Source organism: Quercus lobata, chromosome 9 (genome assembly GCF_001633185.2).
Source record: "Quercus lobata isolate SW786 chromosome 9, ValleyOak3.0 Primary Assembly, whole genome shotgun sequence".
NCBI classification, from domain to species: domain Eukaryota; kingdom Viridiplantae; phylum Streptophyta; class Magnoliopsida; order Fagales; family Fagaceae; genus Quercus; species Quercus lobata.
Genome location: NC_044912.1, coordinates 38769739 through 38789228, shown reverse-complemented (window position 1 = coordinate 38789228; position 19490 = coordinate 38769739). Strand labels below are relative to the sequence as shown.

Sequence of the window (19490 nt, the reverse complement as noted above, 5' to 3'; positions counted from 1 at the left end):
AGAGTCGGGAAAGCATTAGGGGCTAAGAACATGCTCCTTCAGAGTGACTCCAAGCTGGTAATAAGGCAAATAAAGGAGAAATATGAAGCAAAGGAAGAAAGAATGCAGAAATACCTCAAATTGACAAGGCATCTGAACCAAGAATTTGATAGGGTAGAGTTCGTGCAGATCCTAAGAAGCCAGAACATGGTAGCAGACAAGATCGCAAAGATTGCCTCATCAGAAAAAGAAGCAACGAGCATGGGCTTAGACATGGAAATCCAAAAACGTTCCAGCATCGAAGAGGTCTCTACATTTGCAATCCAGACCACAAACAGCTGGATGACACCGATTGTATTCTTCCTCCAAGATTGACACCTCCCACAAGATGCTGAGGAAGCTAGGAAGGTCAGGAAGAGAGCAGCCAGATTTACGATCCTAAATGACATCCGGTGCAAGAGAGGCTTCTCCATGCCCTACTTGAAGTGTGTCAATGAAGAGGAAGCTAAGTATATCTTGGAAGAGATCCATGAAGGGGTTTGCGGGGACCATGCAGGTCCCAGATCCTTGGTAAGTAAGGTTATCAGAACAGGTTACTTCTGGCCTAACATGCAGGTGGATGCAATGGAGCTCGTTAAGAAGTGTGACGAGTGCCAAAGGTTTAAGAATGTCCAATGCCTTCCAGCCGAGAGACTGATGACTATAGCCTCATCGTGGCCATTCACGTAATGTGAAATTGACATTGTCAGCTTGTTATCCCAAGGTAAAGGACAAGTAAAGTTCCTACTAGTTGCTATTGATTACTTCACAAAATGGGTCAAAGCAGAGGCATTGGCAACCATCACTGAAGCAAGGATCCAGAGCTTCGTGTGGAAGAACATAATTTGTAGGTTCGAGATTCCATGGACGATCATATTAGATAAAGGGCGACAATTCAACAGCCAAAGCTTCAAGGATTTCTATTTAAGTCTAGGGATCAAGAACCAGTTCTCGTCCCCAGGACATCCACAAGCAAAGGCAGACAGAGGTAACCAATTAGACACTACTCAAGATCATCAAAGCCAAGTTGGACGATGCAAAAGGGGGCTTGGCCGGAAGAATTACCCAATGTCTTGTAGGACTACAGGACTACAACAAGAACCCCAACAAGAGAAACCCCCTTCAGACTCACTTATGGCACCAAAGCAGTAATCCAGGTCGAGGTGGGAGTAACCAGTGTCAGGCGAGAGATGTTCTGTGAGAAAAGTAATGACGATCAGTTATGAGTCAACCTGGACTGTTTGGATGAAGTCAGAGAGAAAGCTTCCAATAAGACAACAAAATACTAGCAAAAGATGGCCAAGTACTACAACAAGAGGGTGAAGCTCAGACGACTCGACACAGGAGACCTCGTCCTGCGCAAGGTCACCCTAACAACCAGAGACTCTGCCTAAGGGAAACTCGGCCCCACACGGGAAGGACCTTACCGAGTCGTCCATTACTCCAGGCAAGGCAATTATCACCTAGAAACCATAGACGGGCGGAGGCTTCCACAACCATGGAACATTGAGCACTTGAAGAAGTACCACCAATAGATGTAATAGACGATTGTATTCATTCTTGAAATCAATAAAAAGGACTATTTAGCCAATATTTTAATGCAAGTAGATCTAGTAATGTGAAAGTCACAAAAATATGGCTAAGTAACAAGATTCCACCTAGATGGATGTAAGTTATTGACGAAGCCAAAAGAATGAAAAAATTCCTTAAGAGGGTGTAAGTCACAAAAAATGGCCAAGTAACAAGATTCCGGATAGATAGATGTAAGTTACTGATGAAGCTAAAAGAATGACAAGATCCTTTAAGAGGGTGTAAGTCACAAAAAATGGCCAAGTAACAAGATTCCGGATAGACGGATGTAAGTTACTGATGAAGCCAAAAGAATGACAAGATCCTTAAGAAGGTGTAGGTCACAAGAAGAAAAAACGGCTAAGTAACCAGATTCTGCCTAGACGGATGTAAGTTACTGACGAAGCCCAAAGAATGACAAGAACCTTGCAACAAACCTGTTCAAGGTGCCACTCAAGTTCAGGCCTAAAGACAAGGCTACAAAGAGAGAGCATCTTTTGAAAAGGGTTCAAGCTGAAACTGAGCTCTCAACCAGTTCACCAAAACCCTCGACAAGATCCCTTGAGAAGGTGTAAGATGCAGGAAATTAGCTAAGTAACAGAACCCGCACAGACGGAGTCAAGGTGTTGACAAAGACAAAGAAGGGTCACAACTAAAAACTTTGCTAAGTACAAAATACTGACGCTAAAAGGGAAACTAAAGGAACAGGAATCACAAGCAAGTAAGTATGCAACTACAAATTTAATTTAAGCCCAAAAATGACGGGCAACCATCATTGTTTTTACATCAAAACTAAAGGCCCATAAACACTAGGCTAAAAACATTGTTCTCAAAGTAGATTAAAAAAGATTGTTTTGAAATTAGACTTACAAAAAGCCCAAAACATGATGGGCACCAAAAAAAAAAAAAAAAAAGGGATTTTTTTTACAAGTAATAAGTTCAGGCATCGGCGGCAGCGTCATCACCAGCAGGAGCACTCTCAAGAGCGTCGCCTTCAGGGGTCGAGGACTGGGCAACTTCGTCAATGGCCATCTCCTTGTCCACCTCCTCCAAATCCAAGTTCTCCAGATCCACTCCGGTGGGATGCTTGACGAAGTACCTCCTCAGGAACTCAAACCCTTAAAGTACCAACTGAAGAGCACTGTGTTGTACTTGTCAGTCTGCTGGAAGGCCTCAACGGCCTTGGCAGCAATGGTCTTGTGTTTCTCCTTAGCGGCCAAAAGTTGTTCATCCTTTTCCAAAGTTAGTTGCTTCTCGACTTTGAGGTCGTCGACCAAGGTCTTGACTTTTCCCTTCAGAGTATTGGCCTCATCCATGGCAACAATCAAGTCTTTCTTTAGCTTGGAGTTCTTTGCCTCCAGAGCTTCCATCTTGGACTTCATGGACGCGACCTTGGCTCCTGAGTGGGGTACTCCGTCGAAATGTGAAGGCTCTCTCCCAGCACCTGAAAAGAAAACTAGAGCCTTCAAAAAAAAAAAAAAAAAAAAAAGGGAGAGAAACTGAAATTGCACAAGTACTTTACCTGAACAAGTCTATGGACGTGACGAGCCACCACCTTGTTGGAAGGCACACCCAAGAAAACCTTCAAGTCCTCAGTAGTGACGACCTCGTGCGCCCTCTCCACCGCAAGTTCAGCATTGTCCCAGATACAGGATGCTTGGGAGTCAGTCTTCTCGTTCCCTTTACCTTCCAAGAGTGGTCTCTTGGAAGTAGGAGTAGGGATCTCTTCGACAGAAGTGGCCGGAGAAGCTGTCCTCGTCACCTCAGTGTCGGGGACAGCTAGAGCAATGAGGGCACCTGGAGTAGTGGGGGGGCCCTTCCCTGTAACGCACACTGTCCTCTTACCAAGATTGGATAGTGGCTCGTCCTTCTTCGATCTCATCTTCGCATACATGTCTTTATTAAACTTAGTCGTCATTCTTGCAAGAGAAAAAAACTTGTAAAAAAAAAAAACCAAGTGTATACAAGGGAATCAATATTGACGGACCTAACGCTTACTATTTTTTTCCTCAATATCAATATTGCGCAGGACGAAGGCGGAAGGCTCTGGTCCAAGGCAATAGAAGGCGAGAGTTCGTGGGTCCACAAGATCGTCCCAGTTCTCAATTAACTTTGCGTATTTGATCGCCTTCTCCATACGCTCCCTGTACCTACTCTTAAGCTTGGCTGTCTCTTAACTGTGCAAAACAATGAGCAAAGGAGTTAGTGACGATAAAAATAAAAACACCATGAAACTCAAATGACGGGAAGAAAAACCGGGACTTCCAGTACTTGAAAGATGAAGGTAGACCCTTAACGATCTTGGTCCTCCTCTTCTAAGGCACCAGCTCATAGTATCCGTGCTCCTTGGACGCTTTCAAACGGTACAAGTAGACGAGGTCGTCTACTTTAAGCATGCCTTCGTCTGTAGCGGCTAGCCATATCCCCATACAGCTGACCACTATTCTCCATGAGTTGGGCAGAAGTTGCCTAGGAGCAATACCAAAACGATCTAATAGCTCCATGAGGAACGGATGGATGGGAAACCTCAACCCACAGATGAAGGCAGCCTCGTAAAAGCATACCTCCCTGGGGAAGAAGTGACAAGCCCAATCCTCCTCATTGGGCAGACGAACCCTAACCCGCTTCGGAAACTGAAACCTATCCTTAAACCTACCTAATGTGTCGGCATCCACCCCACACACCTCCTCGAGGGCGTAGAAAGCCCTAACCTCTTGAAGGGAAGAGACAGCTGTATCTTCCTCCACTGGGACATCGTTAGATGACAACCCAGTCTCGAGCTCACTAGATCTCACTTCAGACATCCTCTTCCTCTCCTCTATCAAACCCCCAAACCAATTAATCGATTGGCTTAGCACAAGAAACAATTCACCCACTACAACTCCTAGCCTACAACCCTCAAAAATGAAATTCTCAATCAGAGGGAGAAAAGCACTGGAAGTGTCTTAAGAAGCCCCTAAACGAGTAAACAAGAAAGAGATTGAGGGACACACTACCCTAACCTTAGAACTATCCATCATGAAAACCCAAAAACAAAAAAAAAAAGAGATGAATGCTAAAACCCAAAAAAAAAAAAAAATCAGAAGCTTTATCGCAACCAAGAAAGAAAAGAAGTAAGAAAAAGAAAGAGAAGTGTACCTCAAAAGAGGGCGAATGTAGGAAGCACCACCACGTTACGCACCAGCTCTAAGAAGAGTTGCAGAGGGAAGTTGGAGAAGAAAACACTTAAAGCAATGATTGGAAGTTTGGAAAAAAGTGAAAGGGAAAAGTGAGGAGAGGAGAATTTTAAAAACCAAGGCTCAAAAAAATGAAATTTAGCGGGAAACCCAAGGGTCATACAATTGGAGCATTAACTCCACTAATCAGAATGTGCCACGTGGCCACGACACATGTGGCACCACCACTATGCATTTAATACCGAGCAAAATCCCAAGAGTCATGTACAGCCCATAGACCTTTCATCTTCTGTGATCATCATGACACGTCACGACGACCACAGAATTCGGGGGCAGCTGATGGGATTGACAAACTCAACTTCCATGGACGACCCCATCCAAACCAACGAGACAATATTGATAGATGAATTAACCAGGTGCCTCCGACGATATAAGCCACATTATTGACGAAGGTAAAGAAGCCATTCAATGCAGTCAAATAAATGCCTCGAACGGTTACAGGGACAGCTGTACAGACCGTTGGAAGCCTATCAAAGCTCACATCGTTGACTAAGAGGCGTTACCAAAAGAAGCATTAAAACCACCATAACAGCCACAACAGCTAGGGGCTACGGGAATGTATATATACAACCTTCCCAGCACCAACATAAGGTACATAGACACACCAAAAAGCACTACTAGTTATTTTGATACTCTGTTATTTCCTAAAAGCTTTTCTTATACTAACTTTGGCATCGGAGACGTTGTGGCAGGCACCACACCGGTGACCACCTTAAGGGAACTATCTTACCCTTCTCATGGCGATACTGATGAACATTCGACTCTATTTGGACGTACTTACAATGACTGACGAATCTACACTTCATCATAAGCTATAGCCCTCCTCTGAGAAGAAGATCTAGAGGGTCTTATTATAGTGTTCTCTTGCTGCAGCAAATTCAATTTCAATTCTGAAATATCTTCTTGGAGAAGTTGGAAAGTGTTGGCCAGTACATCCGTTGGAATGACCCTAAGGACAGAGGTTTGTCCGGCAAGAGGAGAAATCTGGGCATTGTCATTTGTCTTAAAGGCCACCCACTCGAAACCATCACTGCTAGCCTGTTTCACTACAGCAAAGTTTTGTGGCACAGTTAAGATCTGATCTTGTTGGAGCTCATCATCAAATACAGTTTGACCAAAGTCGTCAACTACTTGAAGCTGCGCATGGCCCCTTACTACATAGATTATGCTGTGTGCATTCTGGTTCCAATGTGGAACATAAATAGCATCCTGCAAATACAAGTTTTTATTTTATTTTTATCAAATTCATTTTGTTCTTAATATGTATGAAGTAGTACTAGTATTTCGGTAAAATAATTAAATATAAATATTAAGAAAAGAAATTATAATTGTTAAGTTAATCTCGACATTCGCAAACATTACCCTCTGGAGCCTTCCAAACTCAGCACTAAGTTGGAGCCAGTGGAGAACTGGGAGGTTGTGGCTCTTGAGGGTATTGATTCGATCGGCTTCGGGATTGTAAATATCAGCACGTGAAGGGTCATGGATGTTCTCCCTAAGCCTCAAGGTGCATAGAGTCTCCTTAATGCCATTGTCACGTCCATGTCCACGTGTGCCTCGTCGCATCTCACGTCGATTCCTATCTTGCTCTCACTCTTCTTCTCTCTCTTGTTCTCTCTCTTTCTCCTCTCTCTCGCGCTCGACATACCCATGTCCACCTCGACAGCTCTCATGTTGTTCCCTCCTTTCTTCTCTCTCTCTTGTCTTTCTAGTCGTTCGCGCTCCTCATGTGACCGTGGTGGCCTGGCCACTTGAAGCCTACCTTTCACTCTTACTATGTTCCTCCTGTCCTCTTGCAAGCCTTGAAGGTTTCTAATGGTGTCCTCATTCACATCAAAAACTTCAGCTAAATCCTCAGTGTGGAAACCACTGAAGACATTGTTACCCTGACCCTGTTGCTGATGCCTATGACATTCGTCACGGCTTTGGCCTTGGCCTTGTTGCTGCTGGCGTCCTTGTCCTTGTCCTCGTGGGCTTGGACCTTGTAGCTAAAATTCATCTTCTAGGTTTCTCGCAAGGTAGAAGTGCTACATATATACAAGGCCAACTGTGATACAACATCAGTTTATACAATTGGATTGTTATTATTAATTGGAATTAATTAATATTTGGATTTCTAATTAGTTCTTTCTCTAGGGTTCTCGTCAAGCTGGTTGGCTTGGTTGTTAGTGTCAAGGAAAGTGACTGCAACAACCTCAGACTCACCGTCATTGTACATCCAATGGGCTACTCCCGCAGGTAATGCTATGATGTCACCCTGTTGGAAGTTTCGGATCTTCTGGTGCTGGTCTCATTGCTTTCCTTGCTGGAACCTACGGTCCTATCCTTGTTGAGATTCTTGGTATGTGTCGGGGCAACTGGGAAGTATGGTACCGCAGAGACCATAACCTGTTTTACATTACACAAATTAAATTACAGTTTGCACATGCACAAGCGCAAGCATATAATTGTTTTAAATTTGTTAGAGATATATTAACTCATAATTATAGGCCCAAGCCTAATTTTACTTTGTGTGCAAGCTAAATCTCCTACTTGTACTAGAAGTCTATTAGTCTAGGGTTTAGTCTACTATATATATACATGTTATGATTTATTGTAACACAGGATTTATACTACACTATATTATTGATGTAGCCCTCGTGTGTTATTGTGTTCTATAGTTTATGCTTTTGTTTCCGCATCCATACTAGCATATTCAATATGGTGTATCAATGCTAATATTTAACATGGTATCAGAGCTACCTTCTTGTGGCCATGATTTTCTGTCCTTATGGTATATTTAAGAGCAATCTTTGTCTTCCTCGGTGTTTTTTCGCTGCGTTCATCTTCTTTGGCTTCCTACTGCTGCCGTCAAAACTCTTCGGTATAGTCATGCCACCATTAAAAGTTGCATTAACATTACAAGACTATTGCCTTCCTCAAACTACTGTCATAGAGCCAAACTTCATTCAAGGGATCTTCCTAACCTTATCAAATCTTAAGATTTCATCAAGCTTCCATCTTGAGTTTGAGAGGGGGTGTTAGAGATATATTAGCCCATTAGCATAGGCCCAAGCCTAATTCTACTTGTTTGCAAACCAAGTCTCCTACTTGTACTAGAAGTCTATTGCTCTAGGGTTTAGTCTACTATATATATACATGCTATAATTTATTGTAACACAGGATTTGTACTACACTATAATATATTATTGATGTAGCCCTTTAGGGTTTCCTTCGTGGATATAGGCCATTAGGCTAAACCACGTAACCTTCGTGTGTTATTGTGTTCAATACTTTATGTTTTTGCTTCCGCATCCATACTATCATATTCAACATGGTGTATCAATGCTAATATTTATCAAAATTTAATTTCGGTGTTGCTCAATTTTTTTTCTTTTCATTTTGCATATAACTAATTATATATGTATATATATACCTCTCTGAATGTAAATGAGTTGAGGAGCATTTGTGTAGTGTGGCAAGAGAAGGCCATTAGGCTCAATGGTAGGGCGAACGACGGCCACTCCGACGCACTAGAATTGCTAGTCATTAGGGTCCCAAGACTCAATCACACTGGCTTCTACCTCAATGCGGTTGTTGGGTTCAAAGGCATTAAGCCTTTCCAGTTGGCACTGGTTGAACTGTTGTTGTTGCCAGCTTCTTTGAGCTAGGCATCCATTGAAGAGCACAAGAAGGCATAGAGAAGTATAGAGAAAGATAGAATTAGCCTAATGGCCTAAACATATTACTATTTGCTCCCTTTTGTTCTTTCTTTTTTGTAAAAGTGATTATTATTACTGTGATTGTGCTTGGGGATCATTTGGTCATTTCCTACTAAGTAGCCAGATATTTTATTTTTTGTTATTATGTCTGTCTGCCACAACTTATTTGAAACAGCTCTGCCTGCCGCAAGCACGTTCCTGGCAAACCAGGCATAGTTTGCGCACAAGCCAGACCAAATTGAGTTGCAATTAGACCGGTCCCAACTCCCTTATCCAGAAAACTTGGGCCTAGTGCAGTAGGAAGCAGCCCAATACTACTAGCACAGCCCACCACATTACACTGGTATTTATAGGAGAGAGTTGTTGGTTAAGGGACAGACACCTATGACACGCATGCTATCTCTGTTGGTTAAGGAATCTTCAGCCATTCTTCTCTTTGCATGGCTTATCGAACCCTATTGTTTTACACCTCAATATATTTGTTAGGGCAAGTGTCTCTATAGCTGCCTCAGACAATGAGACAAACACTTTACGTTGTGAGTTAGAATGTTGATGTATGTGAGAATATGACTATATTCAAACTTGTACAAGACAAGAATAGAATTAAACACAAAACGTTCACAATAGTAATTAATTTATACAATATTACACAGAAGAGAATATAGCCATTACCCAATTTTAATTAAGTAATACTACAGATGCAAATTATTTTACAACATTTTTACAAATTGTTAATGTGGCTTTAATATTTTCCAAATAGTTTTTTGATATTAGTGATGGGTCTATATTAAAACTAGTAAAAATTTGCCACATTAACAGTTTGTAAAAATGTTATAAAATAATTTGTATTTGTAGTATTACTCATCTTAATTTATACAAACCCAACTTTCACAACCAAATCTAACATTGTGTGTTAAGTAATTATGTGTAAATTAGCCGTTCAACATTCATGGGTTATTAGTAATCATTGAATGTCAACTCTCATTAGTGGCCAATTACAAATCATCATAACACACGTTCCATCAGATTTTCTTTTGCTCTCCTTCATCAAATATAGTTACTGTTATCTTCCTCTCCCATAATTCTTATGAGATTGAGGAAAGGCATTACAAGATTGTTCTTAAAGTTTTGTAAGTAGTGGAAGTGTGTCCATCACAAAGATCGACAGTCTAATCCTAAAGATTGTTTGGCCAAAAGAGTCATTCGCATTGAGTTCTACTCCGAATGATATGAATTAACCTTTAAGGACAACACTACAATGTGATTCTATAGCACAATAAGATAATTCTAAACTTTTCTTTATTTTTTATTTTTCTAATTATTTGAGTTATTATCTATTATATCAAACTTGTTTATTCACTAAAATATATCCTATTAGAGATATATTAAGCCCAATAGTATAGGTCTACGCTCAATCCCAATCCTACTTTGTGTGCAAGCTAAGTTTTCGATGCGTACAATAAGTCTATTAACCGTAGTTACTGTATAGTTTAGTTAGTCTAGAATTTAGCTTATTATATAGAGCCTAAATTTAATAAAGATGTGGTGTAAAATTCTTGTTTTTACACCCTGTAATCCTAGTGTGCCACGTCAGCATTGCACAAATTAATAAATAAAGGGTTCCACAATGTCACACACAATCACACCTCCCTAAACACAAAGCTCTACCCATCATAATTAGCACACACTCTCTCCGATTTGACCACCACCAAGCTCCTTCCATCACTGATTACCATTATAGTTGTCCCTAACAATGGCTACTACACTCAGTTCCCTCTTTCTCTCTCTCTCTCTCTAAAAAGTTTCTACTTCTCTCTCTAATTCTGACACCCAAACCCTCTATGATCTAAATCTCCATGGCTAACCACGAAAGTCATTGATCACCACCACCATCATTGTGGTCCCCATGCTCAAAGAGGTCATGGTTAACAGCCTTGACACCATAATCATTCAAAAAATCTAGGTTTGAAGGATGATGGTTGGGAATTTTTGTTGATGTGGGTTTGAATAGGTGGTTTTTGAAATGGGCGTAGACATTGCTATGGAGCTATGGTCTGGGGGTTTGAAAGATGATGGTCAGGGAATTTTGTGAAGATTGTTGGTGGGCTTGATTCTTGAAGATCAAGTATTGAAGGAAGAATTGTTGGTTTTGAGTTAATGACAAACAAGAATGGATTTGAGAGAGAGAGAGAGAGACTAAGGGCCTGTTTGGTTTGCTCATAACCCATATCTCAAAGCTCATAACTCAAACTCATAACTCATATCTCTATTCTCACTATAACTCAAATATCTCTAAAATTTGTGTTTGGTTCCAAATCTAAGTTATATCTCTCACTCTCTAACTCCATTTTTTGGCAAAATGGTGGAGCCCACCCATTGTCACTACACAAAACGATCATATGGGTACCCACATGTGACATTCTCTCTCTTCATTTTACTGCTCTTCCTTCCCATCACAAAACCCAGCAACTGATTTCACGCCTCTGTACACCACAAAACCCATTTCACATAACCCAGTAAGAGATTGGTTCCCTCCCACTTCCGGCATCGTTTCTCCATGAATTTTTTCTCTTACTCATAGCACATATTTTCCCTCTTCCCTATTCCAAATTTCAGATTTTTTTTTCTCTTACCCACAAATCGAAAACCACATATACAAACCCTCTTTAAAAGGAAAAAATAAATGAGAAAGAAGCTAGATTTGTGATCCAAAATTGCCAACTCAAACCCACAAACACAGAAAACCCAAATCCAAACCCAGGAATCCTTAGATCGAAGACCAAAATCATGAAAATGAGGAGTGAGTTTCTGTTTTTGGGTATATATTTATGCGTGGATGAATATGGTGAGTGGGTTTGAAGAAGAAAGAAAGAAAGAAAAAGAAGAAAAGAAAGAAAGAAAGACAAAACCAGGAAGAAGAGGAGAAAAAAAAAAAAAAAAAAACTTGGTGGTGGAGTGGGTCTGATGAAGAAGAAGAAGAAGAAAAAATGTTCTTGGTGGTGGAGTGGGTATGAAGAAGAAAGAAAGAAGAAGAGAAAAAGCAAAAAAGAAAAAGAAAAAAAGAAAGAAAAAAAAAGAAAGCCAGTGGAACTCAGTAGAAGAAGAAAGAAAGAAAGAAAAAGAAAGAATGAAGAAGAAGAAGACAAAAAAAGTTGTTGGTGGTGGAGTGGGTATGAAGAAGAAAGAGAAGTAGAGAAAAGCAAAAAAAAAAGAAAAAAAAAAAGAAAAAAAAAAGGGGAAGCCAGTGGAGTTGACAACACAGAAGCTGTGGGCTCCACAGAGTTTGAAAATTTACAAAAGTGCCACTGAGTTATGTATATCAGTTTTTGAAAACACTGGTTTCTTGTTTTCTATTTCCATTACTATAACTCAAAATTTTTTAGTTTTGAATGATGGAAACACAATGTGAAAATCAAGCCAAACAAAAAAATTTGTGTGGGTCTCACGTGTTTTGATAACTCGGTTATGAGTTTTGAGTGATATGATCCAAAATTGCTCTAAACCAAACAGGCTCTATGTGTGGGAGCTATAGCCAAGAACAGTCACACCAATTGCTGTGGGGAGAGCTTAAGAAGTTGGTCATGGTGGCTAGTCTGATGAGAAAGAGAGAAAATGGGTATTATTGACGATTGATTGTGTGACATGCTATTTATTAATTTGTAAAATGCTAAGGTAGCATGCTAGGATTAGAGGTGTAGAGAGGGAAAATTCCCGACCTATCACAAGCTGACACGTCACATTACCAAGTCCACAAAATACAGCCAATTACAAAGCACTACATACTGCTGCTAGGTTTTGCTATCACTATTCAGAAGCCAACAGAAATTTGTCAAGTGTCATGCAAAAACCAATCACGCATCAGCGCATGTGTAAGCGATGACACAAGCAGCCTCGCACATGTAAGCGATGACACAAGCAGCCTTGCACGTGTAAGCGATGACTCAAGCAATCCAGCACGTGTAAGCGACGACACAAGCAACCTCGCACGTGTAAGCGATGACTTAAGCGAACCAATCAGGTTGTGACATGTGTCATCAATCAAGCTCTGCCACGTGTCGCTCACCCACCCCTAAACTCCTATAAATAGAAGCCTTCCTGAGACATTCAAGGGGACCAAGATTCAGAGGACCAGAATTCAGAAGTGAAAAAGCTCTACGAAGATCAAGCCTCAAAGCCTTCAAGAACTTCAAGAACTTCAACCCCAAAATCGGAGAACATTCAAAGCAGAATCATCCAGATCATCTGCCTAGATCCTAAAGTTTGCGGGAATCAAGCCAAAAGTGTCCGAAAACATCAACAAATCACAAATCAGTGAAGCTTAACGGATTCAAGCCTCTAAAGCACCGAAGAACTTCCACCACAAACCTTCGAAGACGAAGAACGCACGAAGAACACGAAGAACGTGAAGAACAAAGGATTTCTAAACAAGCTCATAGCCAGAGATTCATTGTAATTCCGTTTTAGCAATCTTCGATCCATCCCTCAACCAAATTGAAGGATATTTTGTGTTCAAGTCGAAACCACATTACCATAAATCCAATTAATAAGTCTTGCAAGGAGATCGAATCAGAGGATCACTCTTTTGTAATTTCAGAGAATTGTACCACACAATCATCAATACAAAATTCGTATTTGTGAAACTATTTTACTTGTTCGATTTATTTCAAACTAGACATTTAGTCGCTTATAAGAGGGTGTAAAAATCTTATTTTACATTAGTTTTTTATTGAATTTAGAACCTGTTTGGTAATATTATTTTAGTAATGTTGTTTAAGTTTTGTGAAAATACATATAACTAAAAAAATATGTAAAAATAATGTTGTAGTGTTTAAAAAATAATTTTTATTGTTTAACCACGGTCCACCGATACCAAACCGCCTTTAATCTTTCGTTAATGTGGTTTTTTCAATTTGTGTATAATAAAAAAGAATTATGATTTGTCCGGTATGTGATATTGTATTATTGTTTACGCTTGACAAGTTATAAAATTGTAGCGTATGGGGGACAAATTTTGTTATTTTAACAAGAGGAGGGGGTTAATTTGTCAATAGTGAATAAAAAAATGTTTTCGAACAGAAAGACGTACAACAGCTCCTTTTACAGTTACCAAGGGACACTGGTCAGGTTGTCTCAGAGCCAAGCATTTGAAAGTTTAAGAAAAATCTCAAAGTGAACTCAAATGCCCAAATCTCAAATACGACGAGCTCAAATAATGAGAGGACCTTATTACTAAGTTCAGTAGGGAAAACAGAGAAAAATGGAGCTTCCTCCACTCCTGAGTCGACTCGTTCTTCTTTTTCTTCTTCTTATTCTCTTCCTTTCTAGCTTTCCGTCTTCAAAAGCCGCAGCAGCAACAACAAGAATCACTCAAAACAGAATGCCAGGGTTTGTCTTCACAAGAACCAGAGGAAAGTGTACTCCACAGTAAGATCTCTTCCTCCCTCTCTCAAATGTCAATACTAACACTGTTTAAATAGTCTTTGCACATACATTTCCATTATTTTTTTACGTTTGCATATATTTTTGGAAGACATTTTCCAAATACCCAGAAAGGGATTCCATGAAAAAGAAGAAAATAAAAGAGAAAACTTGCAAAACTAGGCCAAAACTCGGTCAGTTCTGTAAGTGACGAGTCAAATCGGATGAAATCGTCCGAGTTGGACTAAATAACTCGCTTTCATTTGTCTCAAAAACACAAGTAACCACTAAACACTTCTCTTCCTTTTGCTTTTATTTCTTATTTTCTGTGTTTTGGACCTTTTGGTTGGGAGACAAGATTTTATTTTAAAAGGAAATAGTATACAATTTGACTGAGTCAACTAAAGACTCGGCCGAGTGGACGCGGATCTGACTCGGGTCTTTATCCGGTGGTGTGGATGATCATGGCAGATTCTGGAGTAGCGGGAGAGAGGCGTGGCCGAGGATGGTCCCACAGGAATCAACGGTGTCTAAGGTATTTGGTTCAAGGGCGAATGAACGGTACGGATCTGATCTAACTTTGTTGGAAGCAACGGTTAGGAATTATGATGAGGAGAATGGTTATCCTAGGCTGCTGAAGCAGGCTAGCGCAGCTCTACTCAACTCGTATGCAAGAAAAGGGTTTCCATACTCGGCTTGGGAAATCAAGACTTTGGTTATACAAGCTTTGGTCTCTGAGGAAGCTGCAAATCTTCAAGCCCAACTCTTCTCTATTGCCAATGAGGATTGTGATTAGTGTGACATCTTATTTTGTGTGTGTGTTTTTGCTTGGATTTGGAAGCCCTTTGTTTTGTTTTATTTTGTCATTTCTAATTTGTGGGCTTAATGGAAACAACTCAACATATTGGCTTCAGTATTGGTTATCAACTTAGCCCATAAGTACAAAAATCAACCCAATTAGGCAATTGGCTATTGTTTAGTGTTTGTAGTACAGAATGTCATGGAATGTCTTGAGCACAAGTAGCAAATGAAGTCTTTTTCCTTCTCACATATCTCGTGACTAAATTAAATTTTAAGAATTAATCTGACATTTGAATGACAAATATAAAATTTAGTCCTTTTTGTTTATATCTTTTTCCATATAACATCTCGTGAGGCTACAAATTTTTCATTTCAAAGGGTGAACGTGAATGATAACACTGCAAACTTAAATAGTGGTGCATTGTTATAGCACTTTGTTTTCACCAATTTCGTTTCGAGTTTTCTATGTTTACACTCTCTACCCACAACATCCATAATTTCATGCGCAATGTTCACATTTTTCATTGATGGCTGCATCGAACAATAAAGAGTATGAGACAATCACAGCCGTTTAGGTGGAAAGTTCCTTAGTCATTATCTTCGTATCAAATGTGTTTTGAGTTTTGAGGCCGGAAATAAAGATTTTGAAATCTGAGAACGAAGCCCCTTGGAAAAGCATCTCTGCTTTATGCATATAATTTCAAGATACTCTGATAAGGAATGGCCAACATTTGAGTTGTCTAGCTACTTTCAGCTCTCACGCAACCGGGGAATCCTTGCAATTTGCAAAAGGCAGATACTCCTACCTTTTTTTTTTATTTATTTTTTATTTTTTATTTTTTATGCTGAATAGCAGATACTCCTACATTAATCGCCATTGGACTCACTTATACTGCTAAAAGTTGGAAGAGCAAACAACAAAAAGAGAAGAAAAGCCCACGTATAAGGTATCTTAACAAGTAGAAAAGCCTAGCATGAACCCAAAAGTTTCAATTCTATTTCATTTTTGTTTTTGTTTTTAAGTTTCAATTCTATTTCAACCAAGTGGGTTGGCTTGTATTCTCCTCAAAACTACGATTAGGACAAAAGAGAGGCACAAAGAGGCCCAAAGTTGAATGCCCACCATACGATGACACTCTGCCATTAACTTGTACAAGAATGGGCGGATGATTATAGACCCCAAAATGGAAAGGGGAAAAGAAAAAAACAAAATTAAAGACAACCATGGCAGTAATTATTTTGCAACAGTAATTAGTACTTAAATTACTTTGCTGAATCACACTTACTAACTCAATTCATTATAAAACCTTATATACATAATAGATGTTTCACTATTATTTTCTTGTGCAACTAATTAGCAATTGGATTCTCATTACGAATCTAGTCACCTTCCTATAATTCTTGAAATTTTTGGAAGGGATGGCATGTTGATGTTGCCTAATCTTCAAATGTATTTCTTATGAACATATTCTAAGTGAAGCCCTTTAAGGCGATGGAATAACAAGTGGAGCAGTTAGCATAAATGCATAACTTGACAAAATGGTAATCTAAATAACTAAATTAGCTATGAGTTTTTATTAGTTCAACAGGAAAATCATTTGTGTTTTAGCATGATGATTACGATAAAAACAACCATTATAGAGTAAATATTATAAGTTAAAATTCTATTGTATTTATGAAAATTAATTAATTAATTAACTAAACGGCTTTTTATCCACCAATGCCGGGACAAACAATCAGCGTAAGAACTAAGCTGATCTTCAACTTTAGAATTTAGCTGCTTTTCTCGCTACTTTTTGCTTAGTTTCCCATCGCGTCAAATTACATATAGCGTAAGAACCAAGCCAGTCCACAAAATTGCACCAAACGAATACAAAGTATGTAATAAAAAACAATATACCCACATTATAAAGCACCAACTGAACATATGCACCTTAAATCCTGCGTTTCTCATCTCTCTTTCACAATAAGAACATAATTTCTGGCATGTCTTGCCTAAGTCTGAGGCTTCCACCTGCTAGAAAGATATGGAAGAGCCTCACCTCCAAATTACAAAAAAAACTTCACAAGATCCAGAGGTCTAAAGCCATCTCGAAACCCCGAACCCAGATCAAGAAAACCACTACTGGTGTTGTTTCTACCTCCCTTTCCACTAAGCAACGCTTTAAACGCAAAAGAAAACTTGTCCACTCGTACCAAGCCAGTCAATTTTACAACCATCATCAATACTTGTTCGAGAAAAAAACTGCACCTATATACGTAGACAAACTCTTCAAAGAGCCTATCGCTGGGCTGGTGGGACCGGCAAAGCCAGAGCTAACAAAGCGTCCAATAAGAGCAAAGAATAACAAGCTCCTTGATCACCCGGCTGCAGTGCCAGGAGCAAGCAAAGTTGGCAGCTTGGCCGAAAAGGCTTGTTCAGGGGATGATATGTGGGAGTCATTGGGATTAGCCTCGCCTCAAATGCATGGAATAGATGAAAGAGCAGAGGAGTTTATTGTGAGATTCCGAGCTGAAATGAAGGTTCAGGAGATGTTGGCACGTAATTTGTAGTGTATGGTAGTTTGTTTATCTTTCTTTTATTTTTAACCAAAGATTTTAATAAACAATGTTCTGGGGGAGACACTATGAAAAGAGGGAAGATTAGGTATTTAGGTGATGTATAGATTGTACAGTTGGAATATTTAAAGTAATCAGTTTGCTCAAATATATTTCATATGAATCCCCAGTCTTATTTTGATTTTGTTCTAGATTGAGAAGTTGGGTCTACGGTAAGTGTCTTCCACCAAAAATGACATGTTGTAAATCCGAGTTCACAATCAGTCTTTTAAAACAAAAACAAAAATAGTAAGGCTGTCTACTAATCAATTCTCTCATACTCACAAAAATGATGGAAGCTTTGCGCTGCATACAACCTTTATTTGGAATAAGAAAAGAAAAGGGAAAACATAAGTGAAACTTGAGTTTTGGGACTCCACTGTCCTATCCAACTAATTAATTTTCTTGGATGCTCAGAAGAGTTCAAACTGTTTTCAACCCTAGGTTCCTTCGTTGACTTCTATTAGGAATACAATTAGGCTTGAATGCTTATTGAAGATTCAAGTGAGTTCTTGGTCTAAAATGGTTAAGCATGTGCTTCAAAAAAACATACACATGATTAATGTGTTAGATATGCATGAGCCATAACTAACCCTATCTACTTGCAAGTAACTAACCCTACATGTGCCAAACTTGTAATCAGATCTAACCGAGTTCATCACTGATTAACCAATATTGTTCCATGTTCACTGTAGTGAGAAAGAGTTGTGATAGAAATTTTGAAGCCACTGGACAAAGCAATAATGATTGGAATTCTAATATGCGGTGGGACTACTGATCGGACTATTCTAAGTGCTGATCAGCAATCCCTTGAAACTCGAGTTTCTGTGAAAACTGATTTGGGAAAAATGATTTCATTCATTCTCAGAATTACATGACTAAACTGTACATATATACAAACCACATAGTAACTAACTAGCGGAAAAAGTGCTAACAAAAAATCACTAATCATTACATCTAAACTACAAGTCGTTTACATGCTCAAAACTACAAATCGTTCTATTTGTTCATTTACTTCTTGACTTCCCCTGTTTCTCTTGTCTGCATTGTCAGCTTCTTCAATAGTCTTGTTTCTCTTGTCTGCACTGTCAGCTTCTTCGATAGCAGCTTTAGGTGCCTTCTTTATTTGATACTCCCACTCAAGATGGATTGAGGGTAAATGAATATTTATCAGTCCCATCTTGGAAATAAGCTTTGAGAATTGATAAAAACTCAAAGCTTTAGTTAATAGGTCAGCTAATTGACATTGAGTCCTTACATGAATCAACTTTATCACCTTAGCCAACACCTTATCCCTTACCACGTGACAGTCTATTTCTATGCGTTTGGTTCTTTCATGAAACACAGGATTAGGACCAATATGGAGGGCTGCTTGACTATCACAAGAGAACAATGCTTCTCTGTCATGTCTTATCTGCATATCCTTTAGAAGATAAAGAATCCACACCACTTCACATGTAGCTATTGCCATTGCTCTATATTCAGCTTCTGCTGAAGATCGTGAGATAGTGGACTGTTTCTTGGACTTCCAAGAAATCAAAGAGTCTCCAATGAAAATGCAATATCTAGTCACTGATCTTCTTGTGTCTGGACAGGCAGCCCAATCAGAATCTGTAAAACCCTTCACATGCAACTCTGATGCAGCTGAAAAGAATACTCCCTTCCCTGGTTAATTCTTCAAATATTGCAAGACTTTATAGGCCACTTCAAGGTGAGGTTTTCTTGGTTTTGACATAAATTGACTCAACTTATACACAGCATAAGTGATGTTAGGTCTAGTAATTGTCAAATCCAACAACCTCCCCACCAATCTTCTGTACTTGCTTGGATCATTAAGCAAATCACCATCATACTTGCTCAACTTAAGATTCTGCTCCATTGGGACCTTAGAAGGTTTACAACCAAGCATACCAGCATCACTTAGCACTTCTAAAACATACTTTCTTTGACAAAGTGCTATACCCTTGTCAGTCCTTGCAACTTCTAGACCAAGGAAAAACTTTAAATCTCCCAAGTCCTTGAGCTTGAACTTCTGATCCAGTAGAACCTTGAACTCATCAACCTTGTTCTTGTCATTGCTAGCAATCAATACATCATCCACATACACTAGTAAAGCAATAAAAGACTCACCCTGCTCTCTAGTAAATAA

At 39.4% G+C, this 19490-nt stretch overlaps 3 protein-coding genes and 1 pseudogene across 3 annotated transcripts; 3 read left to right on the top strand and 1 right to left on the bottom strand.

Moving 5' to 3' along the window:
• The first annotated feature begins 450 nt into the window (after window positions 1-450).
• LOC115961713 lies at window positions 451-1170 on the top strand. The gene is made up of 2 exons (XM_031080642.1): window positions 451-638; window positions 729-1170. Exons 1-2 carry the CDS (start codon window positions 451-453, stop codon window positions 1168-1170), a joined length of 630 nt encoding a protein of 209 aa, XP_030936502.1.
• Window positions 1171-3902: 2732 nt separating this feature from the next.
• On the bottom strand, window positions 3903-11072 carry LOC115961712 (annotated as a pseudogene).
• A 2548-nt stretch (window positions 11073-13620) lies between these two features.
• On the top strand, window positions 13621-14992 carry LOC115960447. The gene is made up of 2 exons (XM_031079366.1): window positions 13621-13948; window positions 14414-14992. Exons 1-2 carry the CDS (start codon window positions 13782-13784, stop codon window positions 14736-14738), a joined length of 492 nt encoding a protein of 163 aa, XP_030935226.1. The 5' UTR covers window positions 13621-13781; the 3' UTR covers window positions 14739-14992.
• A 1607-nt stretch (window positions 14993-16599) lies between these two features.
• On the top strand, window positions 16600-17452 carry LOC115960967. The gene has a single exon (XM_031080005.1). It carries the CDS (start codon window positions 16730-16732, stop codon window positions 17294-17296), a length of 567 nt encoding a protein of 188 aa, XP_030935865.1. The 5' UTR covers window positions 16600-16729; the 3' UTR covers window positions 17297-17452.
• Window positions 17453-19490: the final 2038 nt, after the last annotated feature.